Source organism: Eublepharis macularius, chromosome 11, assembly GCF_028583425.1.
Source record: "Eublepharis macularius isolate TG4126 chromosome 11, MPM_Emac_v1.0, whole genome shotgun sequence".
Taxonomy (NCBI): Eukaryota; Metazoa; Chordata; class Lepidosauria; order Squamata; family Eublepharidae; genus Eublepharis; species Eublepharis macularius.
In genome coordinates this window covers 24014868-24037643 of record NC_072800.1, presented here as the reverse complement: position 1 = coordinate 24037643, position 22776 = coordinate 24014868, and the positions used below count along the sequence as shown (strand labels likewise).

Sequence of the window (22776 nt, the reverse complement as noted above, 5' to 3'; positions counted from 1 at the left end):
AGTTTTAGCATGCTGACTGTTGATCTATATTGCAATCATAGGTTTCTAAATTCCTAAGTATTAATGAGATCCTATGGGACTGTGAAGAAAATCAATTCCCAAATTAGTTATGTGCGGCAAGAAATGGAAAAGCTTGAACTAAAAATGTCTTTCAGTTGCCCATAGCATGCAAAATCCAGACTCTACCTTTGGAATAGCAGTGGAGTTCATACTGAATTTGTGGAGTAGAATCCACATGGTAAGTCTCGAAAGATACGGGCCTTGGTGCCCTGATGACAGCAGAAAGGCATGGTATACATTTTGTCAGGGCCTTTTTTCTGGGAAAAGAGGTGGTGGAACTCAGTGGGTTGCCAGCACATTTGGCAACTCTTGGCAGAAGGTGGTGCCCCTGGTACCACATGTGCACGTGCAAAGTGCATGCATGTTCCCAGGGCCAATGACGTCACTTTGGGTCAACTGGAACAAGGGGGGGGGGTTAAAAGTTTAAATCACCCTTGGCGAAAATGGTCACATGGCTGGTGGCCCCGCCCCCTGATCTCCAGACAGAGGGGAGTTTAAATTGACCTTTGCGCTGTGGTGCAGAGGGCAATCTAAACTCTCTTCTGTCTGGAGATCAGGGGTGGGGCCACCAGCCATGTGACCATTTTCAAGAGGTTCCAGAACTCCGTTCCACTGCATTCCAGCTGAAAAAAAGCCCTGCATTTTGTAAATAAAAAAAATCTTTTAAAAGAAAGAGACCCTTCCTGTGCAAAATTTCATGATACTGACCCCGGTCCTGTCACATCTAAAATGGGGTGCTTACACTCTAGGGCTCACCCTGTATAAAGAATTAGATTGGAGTTGATTGACTCTACTACTAGGATTAATTATAACACCTCAGGAAATGTGTTCCAACTCTTAAATCTATAAGAATACAATCCTAAAAGTTACTCCACTCTAAGTCCATTGAAATCAATGGGCTTAGACTGGAGTACCTCTTCTTAGGATTGCACTGTAAATGTTGTTCAAACAAGAGCACAGCATGAAAAACCTTTTCTGCTTCCACATCTGCACACCTTGCTCTGGTTTGTTTTTTTCTTCTGCTGCAATAGTTGGATCTTCTTAATTTGCCATTTTCTGAAGCTGCTTCATTAGAATCTAACCAGTGGCTCACAGCTGCCTCCTTTGACACAGTAAAAATTACTCAATGTGAAGAATATTCATGTCTCTAGATTAGGCTCTAAGTTAAGTATTTGCCTGGTCATTGCTAGTAAGATTGCCTTCAAGCCAGATGTCAGAACTGGTATGCACTAAAGCAGTTGCTGCATGCAAGCCTCTTTGGATGAGAAATGGAAAATGTACTGGGGAAGTACTTTGCCTGAGTATATTTAGCCAGTAGGTACACCAGTCTTGGTTATCTGTGGAATGTTCTACATATGCAAGCTTTGCTGCCATGTACGTTGTGTTTTGTGATGTTGCCACTAATCCAGATAATGCAATTTTCTCTTTAAAAAAAACATAAAATCATTTAGTTTGGGTTAAAATAGTATACACATGTATCTGGATGTGTGTGTGTGAGGCGGGGGGTGGGGGGGAAGGCCACAAGAGCTGGTAGGTAAAGGAGAGGGACAAGAAATATTTCACCCCAGACGTTTTAACCCAGAAAATATATTATTCCTCAGTACCTGATAGAAAGTTAAATGTCAAAATGTTAATGTAACATGGGCCAAAACTCTGAGCTTTTTAAAGAACTTGATCCACAAGTGAAATAACAAAAATCTCTCCACATGTCTATATACATTTTATGCTGTTTATTTTTTTGTATTTTGCATCATTCTTCCAGTGATTATTTCAGCACTTTTGTGGATTTCTTCCAATCATTTTAAGCCTTGTTGCTCCCAAATTAAATTTTGCACTAAGCCCCCCAAAGAGACACTTACCACCACCACCAGCAGCAACAGCAGTAGTAGTAGAAGAAGATTTATTATCATTAGCCTTAGGCCATCACAAAGTTAAAAAACATGCTTCATCTAAAAACAGTTACATCCGGCATCATAGTTAGAAAAATTAAAGTAAACTGTCCAAGGAATTGTACCGGTCATAAGGACACCCCATTCGGAGAAGCCTTGGATCGGATCCTCCTGGCTGCTAATGCAAATTGTGAAACTCTATAGGATACACGGCTATCACTGTCCACTAACAGGAACACGATTTTCTCAGTTTCTAAGAAAGCTTACCAGCAGGGCTTTTTTTCAGCTGGAATGCGGTGGAACGGAGTTCCGGCACCTCTTGAAAATGGTCACATGGCCAGTGGCCCCACCCCCTGATCTCCAGACAGAGGGGAGTTTAGATTGCCCTCCGCTCTGCTGAGCAGCACAGAGGGCAATCTAAACTCCCCTCTGTCTGGAGATTAGGGGGCGAAGCCACCGGCCATGTGACCATTTTTGCCGAGGGAAATTTAAACTTTAAAAAACTCCCCACTTGTTCCAGCTGACCCAAAGTGACATCATTGTGCGGTCCTGAGTTCTACCACTGAGTTCCACCACCTCTTTTCCCAGAAAAAAGCCCTGCTTACCAGTAAGAAATTGAAGCTAATTCCACCCCCCACCCCCCATATTTGTGACACTTTGTTAGTGGTAGGATTTTTCACAGTACAGTGGGACAAGTCCCATGATTTTCATAAAAGTCCTACAACCTCCTTTGCTTATAATGTTAGCAGTTAACATTCCATCCAGTCAGTGCTTCAGGCCTTATTTTCAAAATCCATTATCAACTCCCTTTTAAAGAGAGTCCTGATTAGACATGGGCACGATCGGAATTACGGTCTGAAAATTGCCCTGATTTTTGCATTTGTGCCATTGGGACCGGGCTGATCGGTTCCGTTCACGGCTCCCGGTTCAGCGCTCGGGCGGGGCGCTCTATCGGGTCTCGATCGGATCGATCGGTTTACGTTCAGGATTGCAGTCTGCAGACAGTCTGGCGCCAGCCATCTGTTCCCAAGGGAACGGAGCCCCGTGGAAACAGAGCCTGGGGAATGCCGGAGCTGTTTGCCCTCCTTCTGTCGCCCTGGAAACGCGAATGGAAGCCCAGCTTTCCTTGATCAGCAGGGCTTCCTTCCAACCATGGAGCAGCCAGAAAAGCGCGCACCCATCTTGTCCATTTGGGAGAAGAGAGGGGAAGGCGGGGGAAGGGGGTGTTCTTCTGTAGCCATGGGCACTCGAATCTCATCCCTGCAAAGCCTGAGAGGCAGCTCTTACGGCCAAACACAGCCCTCCTGCGTAGCAGACCCAGGCTTTATAAATAGCCATGTGCTGCGCAACAAAGTTTCACTTTCCGCTCACAGGTGGAGTGGGACAGAGGTAAGCTCTCGCTTGCTGCTTTTGGAGAGAGAAAGCACAAGAGAGAGAGAGAGAGAGGGAGCTTTAGCTTTGGGCTTCAGCGGATAGGGAATTAGGGAATAGGGAGCTATCTCCTCTGGTTCCAGGGCTGCCGCCTAGCTCTGGGGCCAAGCTCGGTAGGCACCTCGGCTGAGGGCTCAGGTCTGGGGGGGAGTGTTGCAGCTGGGGTTGGGCTCTATTCCTATTCTCTCTCTCTGCTTCCAGGGCTGCCATCTAGCTCTGGGGCCAAGCTCAGTGGGCACCTCCTTGGCTGAGGGCTCACACAGTATTACACACTCTAGTGCCTGGTCACTCTGGTCTGGGGGAGTGTTGGTGGTGGGGCGCCCTCCCGCGTCCACCTTCCCAATTCCCGATTCCCGATTCTGTATCGGAAATGGGACTTGATCGGCGAGGTTCGGGTACCTGGGTTCGGCGCCGCCGCGGAATCATGATCAGCTAAATCGGGATTATTTTTTGGATTATGCCTCTGTCTAGTCCTGATCCTGAATACGATTAACACCTTCTCCTTTACCACCCCTCCTAATTTTCCTCCATTTCTTCACGTGCATCTTTAGTGGTAGTTTGTAACACTTCTTCAGCAACCATAAAATAAGTTGTTTCAGGACCAGGCTGTTTTGGAATACTACTATGTATCTGTTCCCACGATGGGAATTTCAACTACAACTCAAAACACTTTATAGTAAAATCCTGTCCTTAGACCAGGAAATCCACCATTCTAACAATCTGCTACTATTGTATTGCTAAGAGCCAAGCTACAAGTGACGAAATACACTTGCCTGGCAAGTGAACAGACTCGTGCATTCCTCCCTGTTCACTTGCCTTCCACTTGTGCTCCACTTGATCACGTAAGTGGAGGGCAAGTGAACAGGGAAGAATGCACGTAAGTCTGTTCACTTGCCAGGCAAGTGTAATTCGTCACTTGTAGCTTGGCTCTAAGTCATACCCTATAGCCAAATTAAGGAGAACACAAAACAATTCTGCATTTTGCAATATGTTTGGGAGTTGTTGTATCCTGTTATCAGTGAGATCAGTTTAACTCCAAGGAACACTTAACATTAGATGTCCTCAGATGCTGCTGCTACTGGTAGTAGAACAATCATCAGAAATTTAACACCCTTCTCCTTCAGGAGTCAGTTTACTAGGAGCAACATAGCAAAGGGATTGTGCATTCAGCAACATATTTCAGTATTTAAATAGACAATACACCCCCCAAAGTAGCCATTTTTCAAGAGGAATGTGATTGTTTTCCAGGCTACACAGGTAGTGAAAAGGAAGCAAATATAATTTGAACTTCTGAAGGGGGGTGGCGTTGGGTAAAGTATATCCTATTGGTACAATTTGATGGTTCTCCCTCTGCCCACTTTCTGGGTTTTGACTTGCGCTATCGTAACTTCATTTTTGCATGTCTGGTGTTCTTTTGAATGCTGTATAATGATTGCTACTGCTATGATATAATAGTTTATTGTTATTTTGTGTTTATATATTGAGTAATTTTGTATATTGAGTAATTTTTTCTTTTAGAAACAATTGGGCAGAAAGGTGGCATGTGGTTTCTCAAAATAAATAATGACTGGATCACAGATGTGGGCACCTTTGCCAGGCATAGGGATGCCAGTCCCCTGCTGGGGGTGGGGATCCCTGCTCCCACCCTCCACTCCCGCCCCTGCTTACCTGGCCAGCGGGGGAGGGGAACATGCTGGGGCATGCTCCCTGGGTGATGTGGCGTGCTCCTGTGTGCTGCAGCAGCCCAATTTGGGCCTCCGTGGAGCGTGGGAGTGCCCCCAGGTTGGCACGTGGCCTGCTTGATGATGTTTCGGGGTGTGTGTGTGAAACAATTGTTCTTTTTTTCGATTCATCATTTCTTCTCCTATTTTCCTGCAAAGGGATTTCTGCCTCTGGATGGAATATGCTTCCCCTGTTGGTACTAGCAAACAGGATTGCAAATGAGTTCCACCCTGAGCCTGTCCATCATGCAGTACTTCAGGCATTGCTTCCGTTCATTACTCGCCTTCCCATTTGTCTTTCTGAGATTTGCAGCCCATCTCTTCTTCAAGAACTTCCTGAACGGCTGCTGTGTATGAACATCAGGATTTGGAATCCTGCTTTGCTGCTCTTCCAGTTTCCAAGGGCCAGTCTTGAACAGCCTTGTGCAGGGCAAGGGCAGCCAGTGCTTAATGTGTCACCCCATGACAATCAGGCATGACTCTAATGTTTCAGCCGTCCACCAGGAAAGTTGTCCTAGAATTCCTAAACTGCAAACGTTTTGGGAGACACTGGAGGATGGAGGAAGCAAGCTATACATGTGGATGGATGCTCTCAGTATCAAACTGTTGGTGAATGCTAGTAATGAGCTTTCTAATCTTCTTTCTGATCTTTCTAATCTTCTTTTAAAACCCTCCAAGCAATAAGATCCCAAACTTGCTCATTTTCTGAGTTCTGTTGCACAGCTTCTATTGCATTTTTTACTTATTTCTTTATTTGATGTCTTTCCTGCTTTTGATCCAGAAGAATCCCTATGGAGGTTTACATAAGATAAAATCCTATCTGCTTCCATCTCCTTTGCCCCATAATGTTGCCCTGGGATGACCATCCCCTGTCCACATCCCCCCCCCCCCCAGTTCTTATTAACTCACTCAAGCTGTTCTCATCTTTTTGCATTCTGATAATTAGGGGAGCAATATAATATTTATACCAAGCCTGCAGTTTTAAGTTTGTTAATCTTTGTTCCTTTATTTATTATGATGTGCTTTTCAGGGAGATATTTACAAACTTTCCCTTTGAATTGTTTCAGCAGAACCCCCTGAGTCTCTCTAGCCATGCACAGAGCTGCATTTGGGATGTCGCATCTTTCGTCTCCATTGATTCCCCCTAACAAGTTCTGAAATTATTGCCTCGTCTGTTTTCTGTCTGGTGCTTTCTGTCTCCACCTACTCTATGCACCAAGAGTTCATGGCACCAACGCTGTAGAGAATTTTGCATGCAATTTTTGGTCATCTTCCTACCGTAAGCCTTCATTCTTTATACAACAAAAAGACGCACACAAAAAAGGACTTTTGCCTTGTCTGAACGAAGTAGATTTTAATGCGCTAATTTAAAACAATTCACAGTTTATCAAAACAGAATCTCATTAAAAATCTGACTGCATTTTGCTCTGAATCTCTTTTTGTATAAAAGATAGCAGAGCATTCGGTGACCAGACGGTGGCCTGTGGTAACCTGCAGTGTGTGTGTACATTCATATGTGATGAATGAAACCTTTGTTACACTTGTAAACATTGGCATTGCTGTGCTAATAACATTTGGAAGTTTCTGCTTTATCAGCAACGATGACTGGCAAGTGATCAGCTGTGGAGTAGTGTGTGTGTGTGTGTGTGTGTGTGTGTGTGTGTGTGTGAGAGAGAGAGAGAGAGAGAGAGAGAGAGAGAGAGCAGGGAAGCCCAGAACAGCTGCTTTGCTGTAGAAAACTTCATGTAGAGAGACATTGCTCCACTTCTTACGACACTACTGTTTATCAAAAGTGACATGGTTGTTGCTTTTTCCAAATTGCATTTTAGATTTAGTTAGTTTTCGCACAAATAGTCTAGAGCCAATAAAGCAAAATTAAAAAAATAGTGACCAGTCCCTTAATAATTCATTCCACAAATTATGCAAAAGTGAATTATTCATGATGGCCTTTTCACACAGAGAATAAAGATATGCAGTAAGGAAGTGGCTCTGAAATATACTTGGATAAAGAGTTAGGGACTGTGGACTATGCTACTGTATGTAGCTCACACTTCCTGTGGCTGTTAGAGCCTAGTGTGTAATTTTTAAGCATCATTTAACACATCATGTGAATACTTATACTTTGCTTCAGTTCTGTTTCAGATTTCTGGTTGGTTCCGATTCCTACAATCCAAATCCTATTGCATTGTCTATCTGATGTCCCATCCTGTTGATTGTATTGACTTACTCTGTGTAATCCACCTTGCGTCCCAATAAGAAAGGCAGACTATAATGCAGCAACAGCAGCAACAGCAACCTTTATTGGCATAAATAATACAGACGTAACAGAAGAAATGATGTAGAATAAGTTCATAGGGCAGCACAATTATGTCCCCAGACAGCAAAATTATCTCAAGATACAGCACAGTCGTAGGAGGCTTTAGAAAATGTTACCCTTGACTTCCACACGTAAGCCAAGAATTCAGCAACGGATAGAGTTATTGCTGGACTCTTGTCTGCTAAGAAAAATTTTAGATCCTTATCCAAGAAATCCCTCTGCACAGGAAAAAGGGGACGAATCAGTAAGCTACGCATAACAGAATATTCGGGGCAGCGAAAAAGACTATAATGTAATAAACAAACAAAGAAAGAAACAAAATTCTAGTGACTGCTTTTCAGACCCTTGCCTCCCAAAGCAACTCTCATCAAGCAAAGAGGCAGTCCCTGCCTCCAGGCTTACAAACCCAAATTAGGCACAGACACACAAAGGCAGGGGACTGGAAGAGGAGGAAGATTGGTTTGAGGATGTCAGAACAAAGTTTGAATTTAGGGGGGAGGATGTGGCTTAGTGGTAGAGCTTTTGCTTTATATACAGAAGGTCCTAGGTTCTACCCCTGGCATCTCCAGTTCAAAGGATCAGGTCATCATGAAAAACCTGTACCTGAGACACTGGAGAATTGCTGCCAATCAGAGTAGACAACAAGTACCATGCAAGACCAATGGCATGACTTTGCCTGAGGCCCTCAAGGGCCGCTTCCAATCAAAGAAGACAATACTGACCTTTCCAAATCAGTTGTCTAATTCAGTATAAGGCAGTTTGGTGGATTTGTATGTATTCCAGTTCATATTCTGTGGGGCCATGCTGGTCGTCCTTACTTAGATGTAGGTGGTATAATTATTCTGTAGTTTTTAGTCCTCTGTCCAGTAGCAGAGGCCAGTCTGAGGACAGCTGGCAGTTATAGAGCAGAATTCTTTCTGGCAGAAAGTGGGAATCTTGAAGCTGCTCCTTCCCTGGCTCATGGCTGGTCTTCCCCTTGTATTTTTCCATGCAGGCAGAGGGTATAACTTCCTGCTGGGCCTGTGTCCTATGGCAGGTATCAGAATCCAAGTGTCCTTCACTCCTTTCCACAGTGGGCACTTCTTCAGTATTAAGCATCTTAAGGAGCATGAATACAATTGGAATGGTCTGCCCGGTGTTCTGATTAAGAGTTGTGTGCATGCACAGAATTATGCGTGCATTTGCTTTAATGAGATCTTTGCAGGTGTTATTAGAAATTACAGGAGTGTCACCTCTCCATCTCTCTTAAATACTTGATGTCAGAAGGCATTGTTTCTGTCTGTGTGGCTCGAATATGAAATCATCCAAGTCCTGCATGTGTCTTACTTCACAGATCTTAGGCTGGAGGCAGACAGTAGTTTTGCCAGGAAGCAGAAGCAATTGAGACCACTTCGGAATGAGCTGGCCATATAACGTACTGGACGGCTCCTGACAGCCAGGAACAGGCAGAGTTCCACTGGCTTTGCAAGAGTTTAATGGCTCAGATCTTTCAGCAGCAGCAAATGATATGTATTGCCTTACCAGTTGCCTCCTTCTGTGCTACTGTCGGAGGCCCTGTCGGAGGCCCTGGGTGAGCTGATGCCCATTATGATGCTCATCTTGGCTCATTCTTGGCTATATACCAGCCTTCAGAATGACTTAACACCAACTCAGAGCGGTTTACAAAGTATGTCAATATTATCCTCACAACAGCAATCATCCTGTGAGGTGGGTGGGGCGGAGAGAGCTCCTAGAAGCTGTGGCTGACCCAAGGTCACCCAGCTGGCTTCAAGTGGAGGAGTGAGGAATCAAACCCAGTTCTCCGGATTAGAATCCTGCACTCCTAACCACTACACCAAACTGGCATACTAGTTCTAAAGGAGACGGACCTTTGGAAATGACCTATGTTGGGGGAATCGGGATTATTAAGAAAATATCATGAATTGTGTTGCTTATTTCTTTACAACTTGATGCCCCTTTACTGTTTTCTAGGCTTTCAAAACAAAGGATGGCTACATTGTAGTGGGAGCTGGAAATGATCAACAGTTTTCCACTGTGTGCAAGGTAAGGGTACTCAAACAGTATTTCTTCATCTGGAAAAGTTAATGTTTTGTGGTCATAGACATGGGACAGTCACTGATGACCAATTGCAAAATATATCCATCTTGAATATTGATTCCTATAAATAGAGTATCAGTCTCTGCTAGCTGTCATGCATAACCCAAGAGCACATAAACGATCAATTTTGCTGGCTTAATAGCATTTATTTGAAAGGGACTATCTTGGAAATTAACTGTTTTAAAGGGAAATTTAAAGGGAAATTTCCAGGTTTTTTTAAACCTGGCACCAAAATTGTGGAACTCAGTCTCTGGGAAATTTGTCTGTCTCCTTCCATCACTGCCTTCTGCTAGCGATGAAGAATTTTTTGTTTTATTTGCCATTTCCTTATTGATCTGTCTTTTCTACCCTCTATTTTAATTGCTTGTTTTTATCCATGCTATGTTTTGTAGTTTAAACTCCTTTTATGGTGAGTTTTATAATGTTCTGCTTTTAATTGTGAGCTGCCCTGGTAATCTTGTTTGGTCTGAAAGGCGAGATACAAATTTTGCAAATAACTAACTAAATAAAAAGCAAAAAGACATATCTAAGAAGCATTTTTAATGTCCTGAATGAGGAGGCAGCTCCTGTTCATTTGATATTGTTCAGGACGCACTTGAAGGTACAATTATCTGAGGATGTCACAAGTAACAGAAAAAGGAAACATCTTAGTAAAGGTATTGTTCCTGCCCCTTAAGTGGCCATATCCTTGAATCATTGTGCTAATTAAATCATTGATGGTACTTATTTTACTTTCCTTTAGCATTCCCAGGGGAACATCAGTTAGGACTGCAATGTATATTTAGATAATTTAATTTCTACTTCTGTTTTAGAATGTACGTATGTTTTTTTTCATCCTCTAAAAAACTAGAGTTTATTAGGGAAAAGAACATATTGTACCAAAGGATTTGAATGACTTTGGCTCATACTCAGTATGTAGATTGACATGGCCTGATTCATCTCACATTTGATCAGTTTTCTGAGGTGTAAAGCATCACAGTCTAAACTGCCTATGTTTCAGTATTTTCATGATGAAAAATATGAATAAAATTATGACCAAATAACAAAAAGTAATCATCTTCAACAATGATCATGCAGTTAGCTTTGAAGTGCCATAGAATATTTTCATGCTATACAGGGATGGCTCCAGATTTGGGGTGGGGGCGTAGGCAGAGAGTGCTCAGGACCCCACCGCTAAGGATTTCCCGATCCTTGAAGCAATCCAACCAAATCTGGCCACCTGAAATGTGATCTTAGGATGTCTATCTGAAAAGAAACCCCTCAGAGTGCATATCCTTTGGCTACGGGTAAGGGGCAAAGTTGAAAAAAGAGGAAGAGATTTGCAAAGATTGTTATACACCTTGCAATCAAATATAACGTGTTCTAATGATTCTATCCCTTCCTCACAGCAGGGACAAATCCTTTCCTCATAGGGGATTTTTTAAAACTTCCCTTCGAGGACAGCCGAGGGAAAATCATCCAGTCGCATTAGTGTGAAAATTCGTCTGTACTCCTGATTTGATAGGTTGAGGAGATAAGGCATAGGTGTTACCCTATTGGGGGGCTCCAAAAGATCTCGCCATTTCTCTATTCTGATTATATCATGTTGCCTTGCAATATCTAATATCCTCTGTTTTACTATATCTTTAGCTTTTTCGTAACCCATAGAGCACAGGTATTGTTTAGAAAGACCGTATGAAAGTAACTTCTTATCCAGCGCCCTGAGCCAGGGGGGGGGGGGGCAAAGGGATCCAAGTTATAATGATATAAGTAGATCGCTATATCAGTATAACATTATAACAATCTGTTGATCAGCTTCTCTGAATTCCCAGCTCACGTGAGCATTGGATCACGAGCTACACTCAACCCAGAGTCTTTCAGCACATAGCTTTGACAACCATATTATTGTAGTCATGTATATTGTTTCACAGATTCCAATGAGACCTGTGAATGTTTGTAATAAACTGGTTAAGTTGTTTTCCCGTTCTGTACCCTCAGTTGCAATTCTTGCTTTTGTGTCAACTGCAAATGAAAGTTTAAGAACCCCTCAGTTGCTAGTGTGGAGGCATGAGCAACAGGGCGGAAGATACCACTTTGTAGAGCTTGGGTGAGAAGGTCTGTTCTTTCCACTCCTGTTGTGTTACCAACTGCATTTTGTTTAATTTAGATCCTGAATTTGTCCCAAATCAGCAGTGATTCCCGATATAAAAATAACAAGGAGCGTGTAATGAATAGGAAAGAACTCATTGAAGTTTTATCAGCCAGGTATGTGTTAGAAATTTAATTTTTAAATTTATGCTTTGACGATTGTAGCCTTGCATTAGCTCTTTGCAAAGTCCTTCTGGACTTCATAAGTGTATGGTGTATTTCCCAAATATGCTTTTTTATTCCTTTAACTACTGTATTAATTGACTTAAATCCCATAGTAAATCTCTGCTGGTAGAAGCAATTTTGACCAGTGGAGCAGGACCTCCTTGCTTCCCTGATGCAGCCCATAATATTCCTGGACATGCTGATTCTTGGGGACATGGGAGCCACAGAAACATCATGAGGAGGAAGTCAGCAGTAGTAGGAAGGAATTGGGGAATTCCTTTAACAGAATTCGCCATGGGATAAATTGCATTGCATTGCCTTATTTACGTTAATAATATCACAGTGCTTCAACTATTCACTATAAGAAATATTACACCAGAAAGCAGAGGGGAGTGGCAGTTTTGGGGAAGATGGTTTATATTTTCCTTTGCCTATTGCAGAGATAAAGTTCATACAGGAAAAAATCTTTCTGGTTCCCATCATGTATCCTAAACATTTTGTCTGCAGGACGAGCCTGTTCTCTCAGTGCCATCACTGATTATCCCAGGCTTGCTTCTAAGATTTGTATGTACTTATTTGCTGACAAAGTGTCTTTTATAAATGTTTGGAAGGTCTATCTACTGTGTAATGTCCTGTTTTTTTTCTAGACTTTTTCTGGCCTACACCGTATGTTTTATGTGATTGTCAGTGAAAGACATAATTATCCTTCAGGCCAGTTTCATATATAACTAAAATTTCTTGAAGAAGAAGAACGTGCCATCAAGTTGCAATGAACCCATGGCAACCCTAGGACCGTGGGGTGTTCATGGCAAGAGATGAGCTGTGGTGGTTTGCCACTGGCTCCCTCTGCATAGCAAGCTCAGTTTTCCTTAGTGGTCTCCCATCCAACTATCATTTGTGGCCAACTCTGCTTAGCTCCCAAGCCCTGGCAAGCTCAATGGTCTAGGGCAGGGATACACAATTTATTTATTTATCATTGATTTGATTTGATTTATACCCTGCCCTCCCCACAAATGGGCTCAGGGCAGCTAACAACATTAATAAAATACATAAAAATCACAAAACCATAAAATCAGTAATAATCTTTAAAAAATCATTAAAATAGTCCAGGTGCAGGATATTTAAACAAATATTTGGGAGTTTGTATATAGGCATATCAGATGGCCGAGGGCAGCCCCAGAAAAAGTGCGGTCTTAGATGGAAGAAGGAGGACACCCGCTGGCACTCAGCCAAAGGCCCAGCAGAACATCTCCGTTTTACAGGCCCTGTGGAACTGTAACAAGTCCCGCAGGGCCCGGATCTCCAGCAGGAGAGCATTCCACCAGGCCGGGGCCAGGGCAAAAAAAGCCCTGGCCCTGGTTGAGGCCAGACGGATGTCCTTCGGGCTGGGGACCACCAGGAGTTGCTTGTCTGCAGAGTGCAACACCCTTCAGGGGACGTAATGGAAGAGGCGGTCCCACAGGTATGCAGGTCCCAGTCTGTGAAGGGCTTTAAACACCAAGGTTAACACCTTGAACCAGATCCGGAACTCCATTGGGAGCCAGTGCAGCCGGCACAGCACAGGATGAATGTGCGCTCAAATTGACATTCCAGTAAGGACGCATGCCACTGCATTCTGGACCAGCTGTAACTTCTGGGTCAGGCCCAAGGGCAGCCCAGTGTAGAGTGAGTTGCAGTAGTCTAGCCTGGAGGTGACCATTGCATGGATTACTGTGGCCAGGTCCCAAGGTGAAAGATAGGGCACCAGTTGCCTGGCCTGTCGAAGATGGGAAAAGGCAGACCTGGCAATTGTCGCGACCTGGTCCTCCATTGAAAGTGTGGCATCCAAGGTCACACTGAGGCTCCTCACCATCAGCGAAGGTTTCAATTGTACCCCATCAAGGGCTGGGAGCCGGGTCCCCAGCTCAATCACCCCATGACCCAGACACAGAACCTCTGTCTTCAGGGGATTCAATTTCAGGCGACTCTGATGTAACCATACCATCACAGCCTCAAGACCCTTGACCAAGGAATCCAGACCGAGATCAGACAGGCCATCCATCAACAGATAGAGCTGAGTGTCATCCACATACTGGTGACAACCCAGCCCCAAACTGCGAGCTAACTGGGCGAGGGGGCACGTATAGATGTTAAATAGCATCAGGGGCAGAATCGCCCCCTGAGGGATGCTGCGGACCAAAGAATGGTGAGCGGACAACTGTTCCCCGAGTGCCACCCTCTGTCCCCAATTGCAAAGGAAGGAGTTTAGCCAATGTCTACCTGTGAAGATTTTGGTCAGATGGCAAACAAAGGGGGAGGGAGAATTCAGGGTTATGTTTGATCAGACATTTTGGGAGCAAGCTGAGCTCTTTTGACACTGCCAACACGTCAGATCTGAATGGTGACTGCATGGGTCCAGGAAGTGATGACAGACATAAGCCATGCCCGTTGCCTTCTCCCTCGCCACCAGCTTCATTAGCACTGCCAGCACTTCAGGGCAGAGATGAGCTTTGCACGCTAAGCAAAATGGCCTGGCGTTTCTCTGTTTGGTATATGTGGCTGACCTACTATCTGGGCTGAAGGCTCTCTTATTTCCCTCATATGCCCATCCTCTCCAGTTTTTATTTCCCACATTGCTCTGTGGGAAGTGGTACAAGTTCATTTAATTATTTTGCAAAGTCTCAGCAAGGTTTTTAACTGAAAGGGTATCTTCTATTCTTCATTTTATACTAATAGTGAACTGATATTTGGTGGCCCCAACTGCTGTCTCAAGTTCTGTTCTTCAGCTGGCTTAGTAAATATGTTATGTTAGCAGAGGTTCCATGGACTCCCAGGGGAACTGCAGATGCTATCTATACAGACCCTTTTTGTGTATAGAGCCTTTCTGTATTTCATATGCTAATGGCAGAACATACTTTATTAAGTGTCATGTTATCCTGAATGAATCTGGCACTCAATAAAGAGAGACCAATTGTAATATAAATCTTCATCCATGATCTTAAGAGTCATCTGTTTCCATTCCAGTACCTTGTAATTTGGCTTGTAGTAACTAATAGACATCATTTGTAGAGTGATCACATTTTGTATGGTAAATTCTGAAAGACAGGTTGTATGGGACTTGTTACTCTTTGCTGGTACAGGCAAAAAATATTCCTTAGAGTCTATATAGCAGTATTGAGAAAAGAATCACTGTGGAAAACAAATTACCTGTCACAAGGAAAGCAGCGGAATCGATTAATAAATCTTAAATAGCTTTTACAGGGTAGACATCTGGCACAAGGTTTCTTGTGGAAAAGTCTGTTGAACTGGCATACAATTCTTAGAAGCATTTCAAAGGCAAAATGGAGTTATAATTTCCATAAGAGAACGATGTAAAGTTTATCTGCAATTATGCCAGTGACTGCATTGACCCCTGTGAGTTTCCATTAGTGAAAGAAGTTCATCTTCGTGGCTTTCTCTGGCTTAAATCAGCTCTTCCATTGGAGGAAGAGCTGCTTAAGTTGGAAGGATGTTCTTTGAATTGGAGGAAGGCTCACTGGAGGATGGTTGGATCCACCTCAATATCAAATTGAAAGAAGATGAATGCCCAACCAAGGAAATCTGGAAAGAGAAGATGGCAGAATATGCAGTGATGGCAAAATTGACGGGTTATATAAATAGAAGACCAATAAGAGAATTTGAAGAGAAATGGGGGAATTATTTTGCTTATAAAGAAGCAAAGAATAGAATAAATAAGATGTTGTAGTTTTACAAATTGGGATAAGATCATATACAGACTTATTGTATATGGCTTATAAGAGGTTATAGTCTGACAAGGGGGGAAATGTATGAATATATAATCGAATATATAATTGATAAAATAGTTTGTAGATATGGAAATATTGATAAAACTAGGGATAAGTAAACAGGATTGCTATATTAATCAGTTATATAAAGAGATAAGATGAAATATTGTAGTAATAATGGAATGAGTCTTTCCTTTTTGATTATTAATTTTTATTACTAAGTGTGGAGAAGGAGGTGGGAGGCGTTAAGTATGTGTAGTAAAGAGGAACAATATGTAGTAATGGGACTTAACAGTTGCAATCTATGGATAAATATTGAAAAAGATCAAGTTTTTGTGCACTCTGTATTCTAAGAATTCTTGTAGCAAAAAGTCGCAAAATCTTCTTGAGCTTATTAATTTTTCCCTCCCCCCTTTCTTCTTTTTGTATCCCTTTTTCACTTTGACAAAATAAAAAAAATCTAGAATCTAGTCATTACGAAAAGTTCATTTCCTGTACACCAAAGTTGTTCAACCATGTGCAATTGTATTTCATCCTTTTAATGATTATTCACAGTGTCTTTCATGTGAATAATACCCCCAAATTCTGTAATGTATATATGTTGCACTTACACATTTAGAAGGATGTCACAATCAAATATGAGAGACCAGGCAAATTATTAATCATGCAATTCTAAACAGTGTGCCATCCAAGACCGTTGACTTTATTTTATTTAGAAGATGTAACTGTACTTAGGATTCCTCTGTAAGCTTGGGAGAAAGAGTAATCTTTCAGATGAAATTTAGGAACAGATGGGAACTTGATGCAAGAGAGAGAAACAAGACGGCGATTTATTTGTCACCTATGTGCTATGTCAGTCTGAGTTCCGGCAAATAACACGCAGACACCATCTCTTGGTTGGAATGGCCACAACTTTATTGATAACAGCTATGCATATGGGCATCGGATCCTCATTCGCATCAGAAGGCCCTATCACTGTCCGATGCATGTAACTCCAGCCCCCATGCTGGTGCACCACAGCAAGTGTTATTCCAGTGCCAGCCATGCTGGTCGGCCCTTGGCTCCCAATCCACAGGGGTGAGCTGCCCAGATGCCCCACTCACCCTTTTTAGGATCCAGCCCAATGCCTCAAAACCGCCAAATCCATAAAGTTGTGACAACTCCTCTGCTGCCCTAGGAGAGTGGAGGGTGGGTGGGAAATGTGCTGCTCCTGCCGAAGAGTCTCCAGGAATGGCACTGACCACGTGGCTGGTCAGGAGGAGGATTGGCCGCTCCTCTTCCGAGTTGGACACACTTGCACTTCATCCTTGCCCTCGGTGCCAACTCAGCCTGCAGTAAGTCTGCGAGCTTCTTTTAGTCAGTTTAGCTGCCTCTCCAGAAAATTACTCAAAATTAAACAATGAAGTTAAAATCAATCAGAACATTAATAAAAAGAACAATCAGAAAGAGAACAAAAACAACTGAAATATGATACAAAACTAGCATAAAATGATAGAAACTACATGTAACAGCATCTGAAAATATCACAGGAGGCAGCATAAAATGGATACGCTTAGAAACAACTACAAATTCTTACACCGCCATGGCTAGCCTGTTCATAATACTGTTGAATGAGACAAGCTGTTAAAAAAAAACAACAAGGAGGACATGGAACATCAGGAGGAATTGGACCACCTTCGGTGTGATGTGGTGTCACAAACTATTTGTTTTTTTTTTGAAAAATTTTTTATTGGGTTAGAACATTTTTATTTTTACATTACAATCAATTTTCCCCTAATTTTTCGTTTCTAACCCCCTCCCTTTCCCCCCCTTTTGTTGACTTCCAACAGCTTTCCCACCCTCTGTCCCTTTTCCCTTACTTCTATTAAATTCCTCTGTCTAAAACAGATATACATTCTCCATTATATTAAGCAGTGCATCATTAACTCCTTTAATTATTATACACCCAAACTATACGTCTTTAGATAAACAATTTGTCCCATTTTCCAGTTTTGAATAATTCTATATAAACCTATATATCATAAACCATAAAAATTTCCCACATTTAAATCAAACAATTTGATTTGTTCTCTATATATTACTCATTTCAACTTTTTATGGTAATTCTATATAACTCCTCAGATACTCAATCAATTTAACTCTTCTATACATTCAGTTTGGTGCATATAAATCTTGTCAAAGAAAGAAAATATTGTTAGTTAGTCAATCCTCATGTTTAAACCTTATCATTAATTATTCTCTATCAGTTGACCTATACATATCTATATATATCTCAATCAATTAATCTAACTGCTTATAAATTCACATTTCTCTTCCTCCCCCGGTAAAGTCACCCCTCTCTTTTATACTTTTATTATATTTCAGTAGTTCTCAAACTGCCACAGTTTTCCTCCCACCTCCCATTTCTTCTCCAGGTATTGTTTCAGCTTCTCCCAGTCTGTGTTGAACTGCCCTGAGTCCAGATCTCTCAGTTTTCTTGTCATCTTGTCCATTTCAGCCATATACAGCAATTTGTAGATCCAATCTTCAATAGTTGGTACTTCTTGTACTTTCCATTTCTGCGCATACAAAAGTCTAGCTGCTGCAGTCATATAAAAAATCAACGTCCTATGATGGGCTGGAATTCCCTCCATTCCCAAGTTTAGCAGCAGGAGTTCTGGGTTCTTATTTATTTGAAACTGTAAAATTTCACTCATTTCTCTTATTATTTCCCCCCAGAACTGCCTAGCTACCTCACACGACCACCACATATGATAGAGGGAGCCCTCATGTTTCTTACATTTCCAGCATTTATTAGAAGTATTCAAATTCCCTAGCGCAATCTTCTTTGGTGTCATGTACCAACGATAGATCATTTTGAAAATGTTCTCTTTAATATTAATACATGTCGTTGTCTTCATTGTAGTTTTCCACAAGTATTCCCATGCCTCCATTGTTATTTCTTTATTGAAATTTATAGCCCATTTCACCATCTGTGTTTTAACTATCTCATCCTCAGTATACCATTTCAGCAATACTTGGTATACCTTGGATATTCTTTTCTTGTCTTCTTTAAGAAGGGTCTGCTCTAGTTCCGAGTTCTCTGTTCGTATGCCCCCTTTTGCAAAGTCTGAGTTGTATAAGTCTCTAATCTGTCTATACTGAAACCAATCATAGTTAGGTGATAGTTCCTCTTGCGTCTTTATTCTAAGTTTAGATACTTCAATCTTAGTTATTTCTTTATACGTTAAACATTGTTGTTCATTATCCACAGCTCTCGGATCTATCACCTCATATGGAACCACCCACAAGGGGGTTCCTTCTTGTAAGTAAGTTCTATACTTCTTCCAGATTGTAAATAGACTTCTCCTTACAAAATGATGCAGGAACATCGAGTTGACCTTTACTTTGTCATGCCATAGGTATGCGTGCCATCCAAAAATTTTTTTATATCCCTCTAGGGCTAATAGTTTCTTATTCTTTAATGTCATCCACTCTTTTAGCCAAACTAGGCAGATTGCATCATGGTAAAGTCTCAGATTGGGCAGTTGCATTCCGCCTCTCTCCTTTGCATCTTGTAAAACTTTTACTTTCACTCGAGGCTTCTTGCCTGCCCAAACAAAATCTGATATTTTCCTCTGCCATTTTTCAAATTGTTTAGAGTCTCTGATGATTGGTATTGTCTGTAACAAAAACATTACTCTTGGTAACACATTCATCTTAACTGCTGCAATCCTGCCCAACCATGACAGGTTCAATCTATTCCATTTGATCAAGTCTCTCTCTATCTGAGTCCATAATTTTTCATAATTATTCTTGAACAAATCTATATTTTTTGCAGTCAGCTCAACTCCCAAGTATTTCACCTTACTAGTTACTTCACAATCCGTTGTTTCCATTAACAATTGTTGTTTCTGCTTAGTCATGTTTTTGCATAATATCTTTGACTTCTTTTTGTTAATGAAGAAACCTGCCAAATCTCCAAACTCCTTGATCTTGCCTATCACTTTTGGCATGTTCTCCAGTGGGTCTTCTACAATTAACATTATGTCGTCTGCAAATGCTCTGACCTTATATGAGTAGTCCTTTATTTTTATTCCTCGTATTTCCTCATCTTGTCGAATTTGTATCATCAGAATCTCCAATACTAAAATGAACAACAATGGAGATAACGGGCAACCTTGTCTTGTTCCTTTACTAATCGTCAATTTTTTGGTCAATTCATCATTCACTACAATTGCTGCAGTCTGGTCTCTATAGATTTCCTTGATTGCTCTGACGAATCTTTCTCCCAGTTGTAGCTTTTCCATAGTGGCAAACATAAAATCCCAGTTTAAATTGTCAGTGTCACAAACTATTTGAATCACTTCCAGGAGGAGGCTTGAAGGGATGTCGCATCACTTCCAGGTGATGCTGAAGGAATCCCTCCAGGCTTTATGGTCTTTAACATAGAGATTATGGAAATTCCTAGAGCATCACCATCCATGGTATTCCCCCTCCTTTTCTTTTTACTCCCACTCCTTCACTCATCAAGGGCAGGGGGTTGCCTGCTGTCATGGGCAAATGGCAAGCCTTGCTGAGGGGCAGGACATATTTTTAAATAAATTTTTGCAGTCTCCAACTTATATATTTTATATTTATATATTATATAAATATATATTTTATATATTTTCTCTTTTGGGATGAATGAGATGCTGTTTCAAAGTGTTATTCAGAATACTTTCTAAGAACTTTGTAGGTATTAAAAATACTTGTATGACAGTTATATAATTCGGTAATCGTAATTCCTGTTGACATATACAACATTATATTTTGTTTATTGTTCAAATGTGACTAATATTTATCTATAATTAATGTGACATACAATATATTTGATGATAATTAGACACGGGCACGAACAGCATTACGAACAGAAAAAACCTGTGAACAGCCTAATCTGCTGTTCACGAACAAGCTGTTCGCGAGGCCCCATCCTAAACGAACAGGTGGTCATTGCAAGCCTTGTTCGTTGCCTTCGGCAGCCGTTCGTCAAACCAGACAGCGGCATCTGCAATCAATCCCCTTGGCAACTGGAGGCAGGGACTGAACTCTGTCTGAACTCCTTCTGGCTTTCCTTCTGGCTTTAACCCTTCAAAGTACTTCCAGCAGAGAGTCCCGTTTTTGCCACTGTGAAGAGAAAATGCCAGCCAATGGGGAGACCCATGGATCATGCCTTTCCCGGGGCGCAATCTCTCTGAAACTTGGGGGGGGGGGTCTTCAGAGGACAGTGAGGACTATGTCCCCTGTAAATTTGGTGTGTATTGGACATTGGGAAGGTCAGTTTGTAACCCCTCAAACTAGCTGCCAGCAGACACTGCTGTTTTTGCCAGGACAGGGCCCTTTAAACTATCAGCTGGCAGGCGGCAGGCAGGAATCCCCCCCTGCTGCCTGCCAGCTGATAGTTTAAAGGGATCTTTAAAAGGCCAGGTAAGTGGGTTTGAGGGGAGGGGGGCTAAGTGGGGGGGTTGGGGGTGGGAGTGGTTCTGGCCCACACGAAGAATGAACATATCCGGGAACAGTTCATGTCCGTCCATGTTCATTGTTCGTTGTTGGCAACAAACGATGAACGGGGTGTTCACGGTTTTTTTCTGTTCGTGCCCATGTCTAATGATAATACAGTATTGAAGAGGTCAGTGTGTTTCAAATGAACTGAGATCTGTATCTACTGATAAGTCTGTGACTATATGCAGACTGTCTCTAAATCTGAATAATAAACCTCCATGTGTTTATTATAAAACATATGGTTTCTATTTTCAATACCTCCCCACACTTCTCAGGTGGCAAAGACTAAGATATATCAATTTATATAGCATAGGGTACATCTGTTTGCACCTTCCCTTCTCTTTTCTCTCTTTTTTGTAATATTGGGCATATTTGTAGTTTTCTTCAATTGGAGCGAAGGGTTTTTACCTTTAAATTTCATGAATATGCTGTGCAGTACAATTTTATATGCTAACAAAGTTATGAACGATTCATTTTATTTCCTTAAGGCAGAAAAAATGTCTAGGTTTGATAAGAAAGTGAATAGTGTGTATATTTTAGTTGTCTTCCAAATTTCCAATCCCCCAAATCCACAGAAAACCTTTTTCCCCCTATGACTTCAACCTTTCTGGAAATTTTACATCTCTGTACAGCGACTTTGGCTGGAACTAAGCAGATGTCAATCTAGGCAGTGCCTGGACCAGAAACTCCCTATCTTAACTGCTTAATTTCCATGAAAGGAAGGCAGGATATAAATGTAATGAGTGCACATTTTTCATTATTTTTGAGAGCATGCTCACACTTGCTTGGACATTCCTTTTTGATGATGTATGTTGGTGATTGAATTTAACATTTCAGTCCGGCAGTCCAGATTGCTCACTGAAATGCTGATTACGCACAAGAACGTGGTTGGGTTCTTCAACAGCACCTCTAACCTCGTACAGGACTGCATGTAGCATGCCAGTTGCCCTGTTCTGCTTCCTCAGCTCATAAGATAATGAAGCAACATGTACATATGCTTAAGGATTTGTTAATTGGCTTTGTTTCTTTCATTGAAACATGATGTAGGAAACAAAACATTCCCAACCCAGTTTCTGCCTCTGACTCATAATGTTCAAAAAGAGAGGAAAAAAGCAATACTAATATAAATGGTTTGCTTTAATGTTGATTCTTGTTTGTATTCGTTCAGAACTGTTTGTGCATTGCTACTAAGGAATTCCGACTAGTGAGGAGGAAGTAAAATTGTACTAACAAAAACAGGAAATGTATGTCTAATGATGTGAATATGGTGATAAAGGAGGATGCTGTAAATGGCCCCAAGGAGCCAACCAAATAAACCAACGAATTCCAGTTTGCACAGGAGAAGTATAGTATATCATATGCAAAACCGGATGACCTCAGGACAGATATTACAATCATACAACATATAAATATGTAATCAATGTTGTTATCTGACCAACAATTGTGGTTGTTAATTGGGACATGTGTTTTGGATGTAACAGAGGAGAAAACTTTGGTGAGGCTTTGAATTGGATCTTTGTGTTTAAAAATAGGACAGCTTTTTCATGCACAAGACTCTTAACCACATCACATCTATCGTTTTTTGTTGTGAAAAAGAAAGAAGTGAAATAAAAAAAATGTGACGCTCATTACTGTAATTAAGAATGGGAGGAAATGCACTGGCTTACATTTAAATTGCTGATAAT

General features: G+C 41.6%; 1 protein-coding gene across 4 annotated transcripts in view; it reads left to right on the top strand.

Annotated features, from left to right (window-relative positions):
- The window catches only part of SUGCT (succinyl-CoA:glutarate-CoA transferase), a 427037-nt gene that overhangs the window by 177327 nt on the left and 226934 nt on the right, over positions 1-22776 (top strand). For 2 of the 4 annotated variants that reach the window (XM_054990749.1, XM_054990748.1), the window contains exons 10-11: positions 9390-9461; positions 11662-11759. In XM_054990749.1, coding sequence (XP_054846724.1) covers positions 9390-9461; positions 11662-11759 — 170 coding nt within the window. Of the gene's footprint in view, positions 1-6168; positions 6381-9389; positions 9462-11661; positions 11760-22776 lie in introns of those variants that run through there. The other 2 variants (XR_008597798.1, XR_008597797.1) reach the window with 2 other exon arrangements.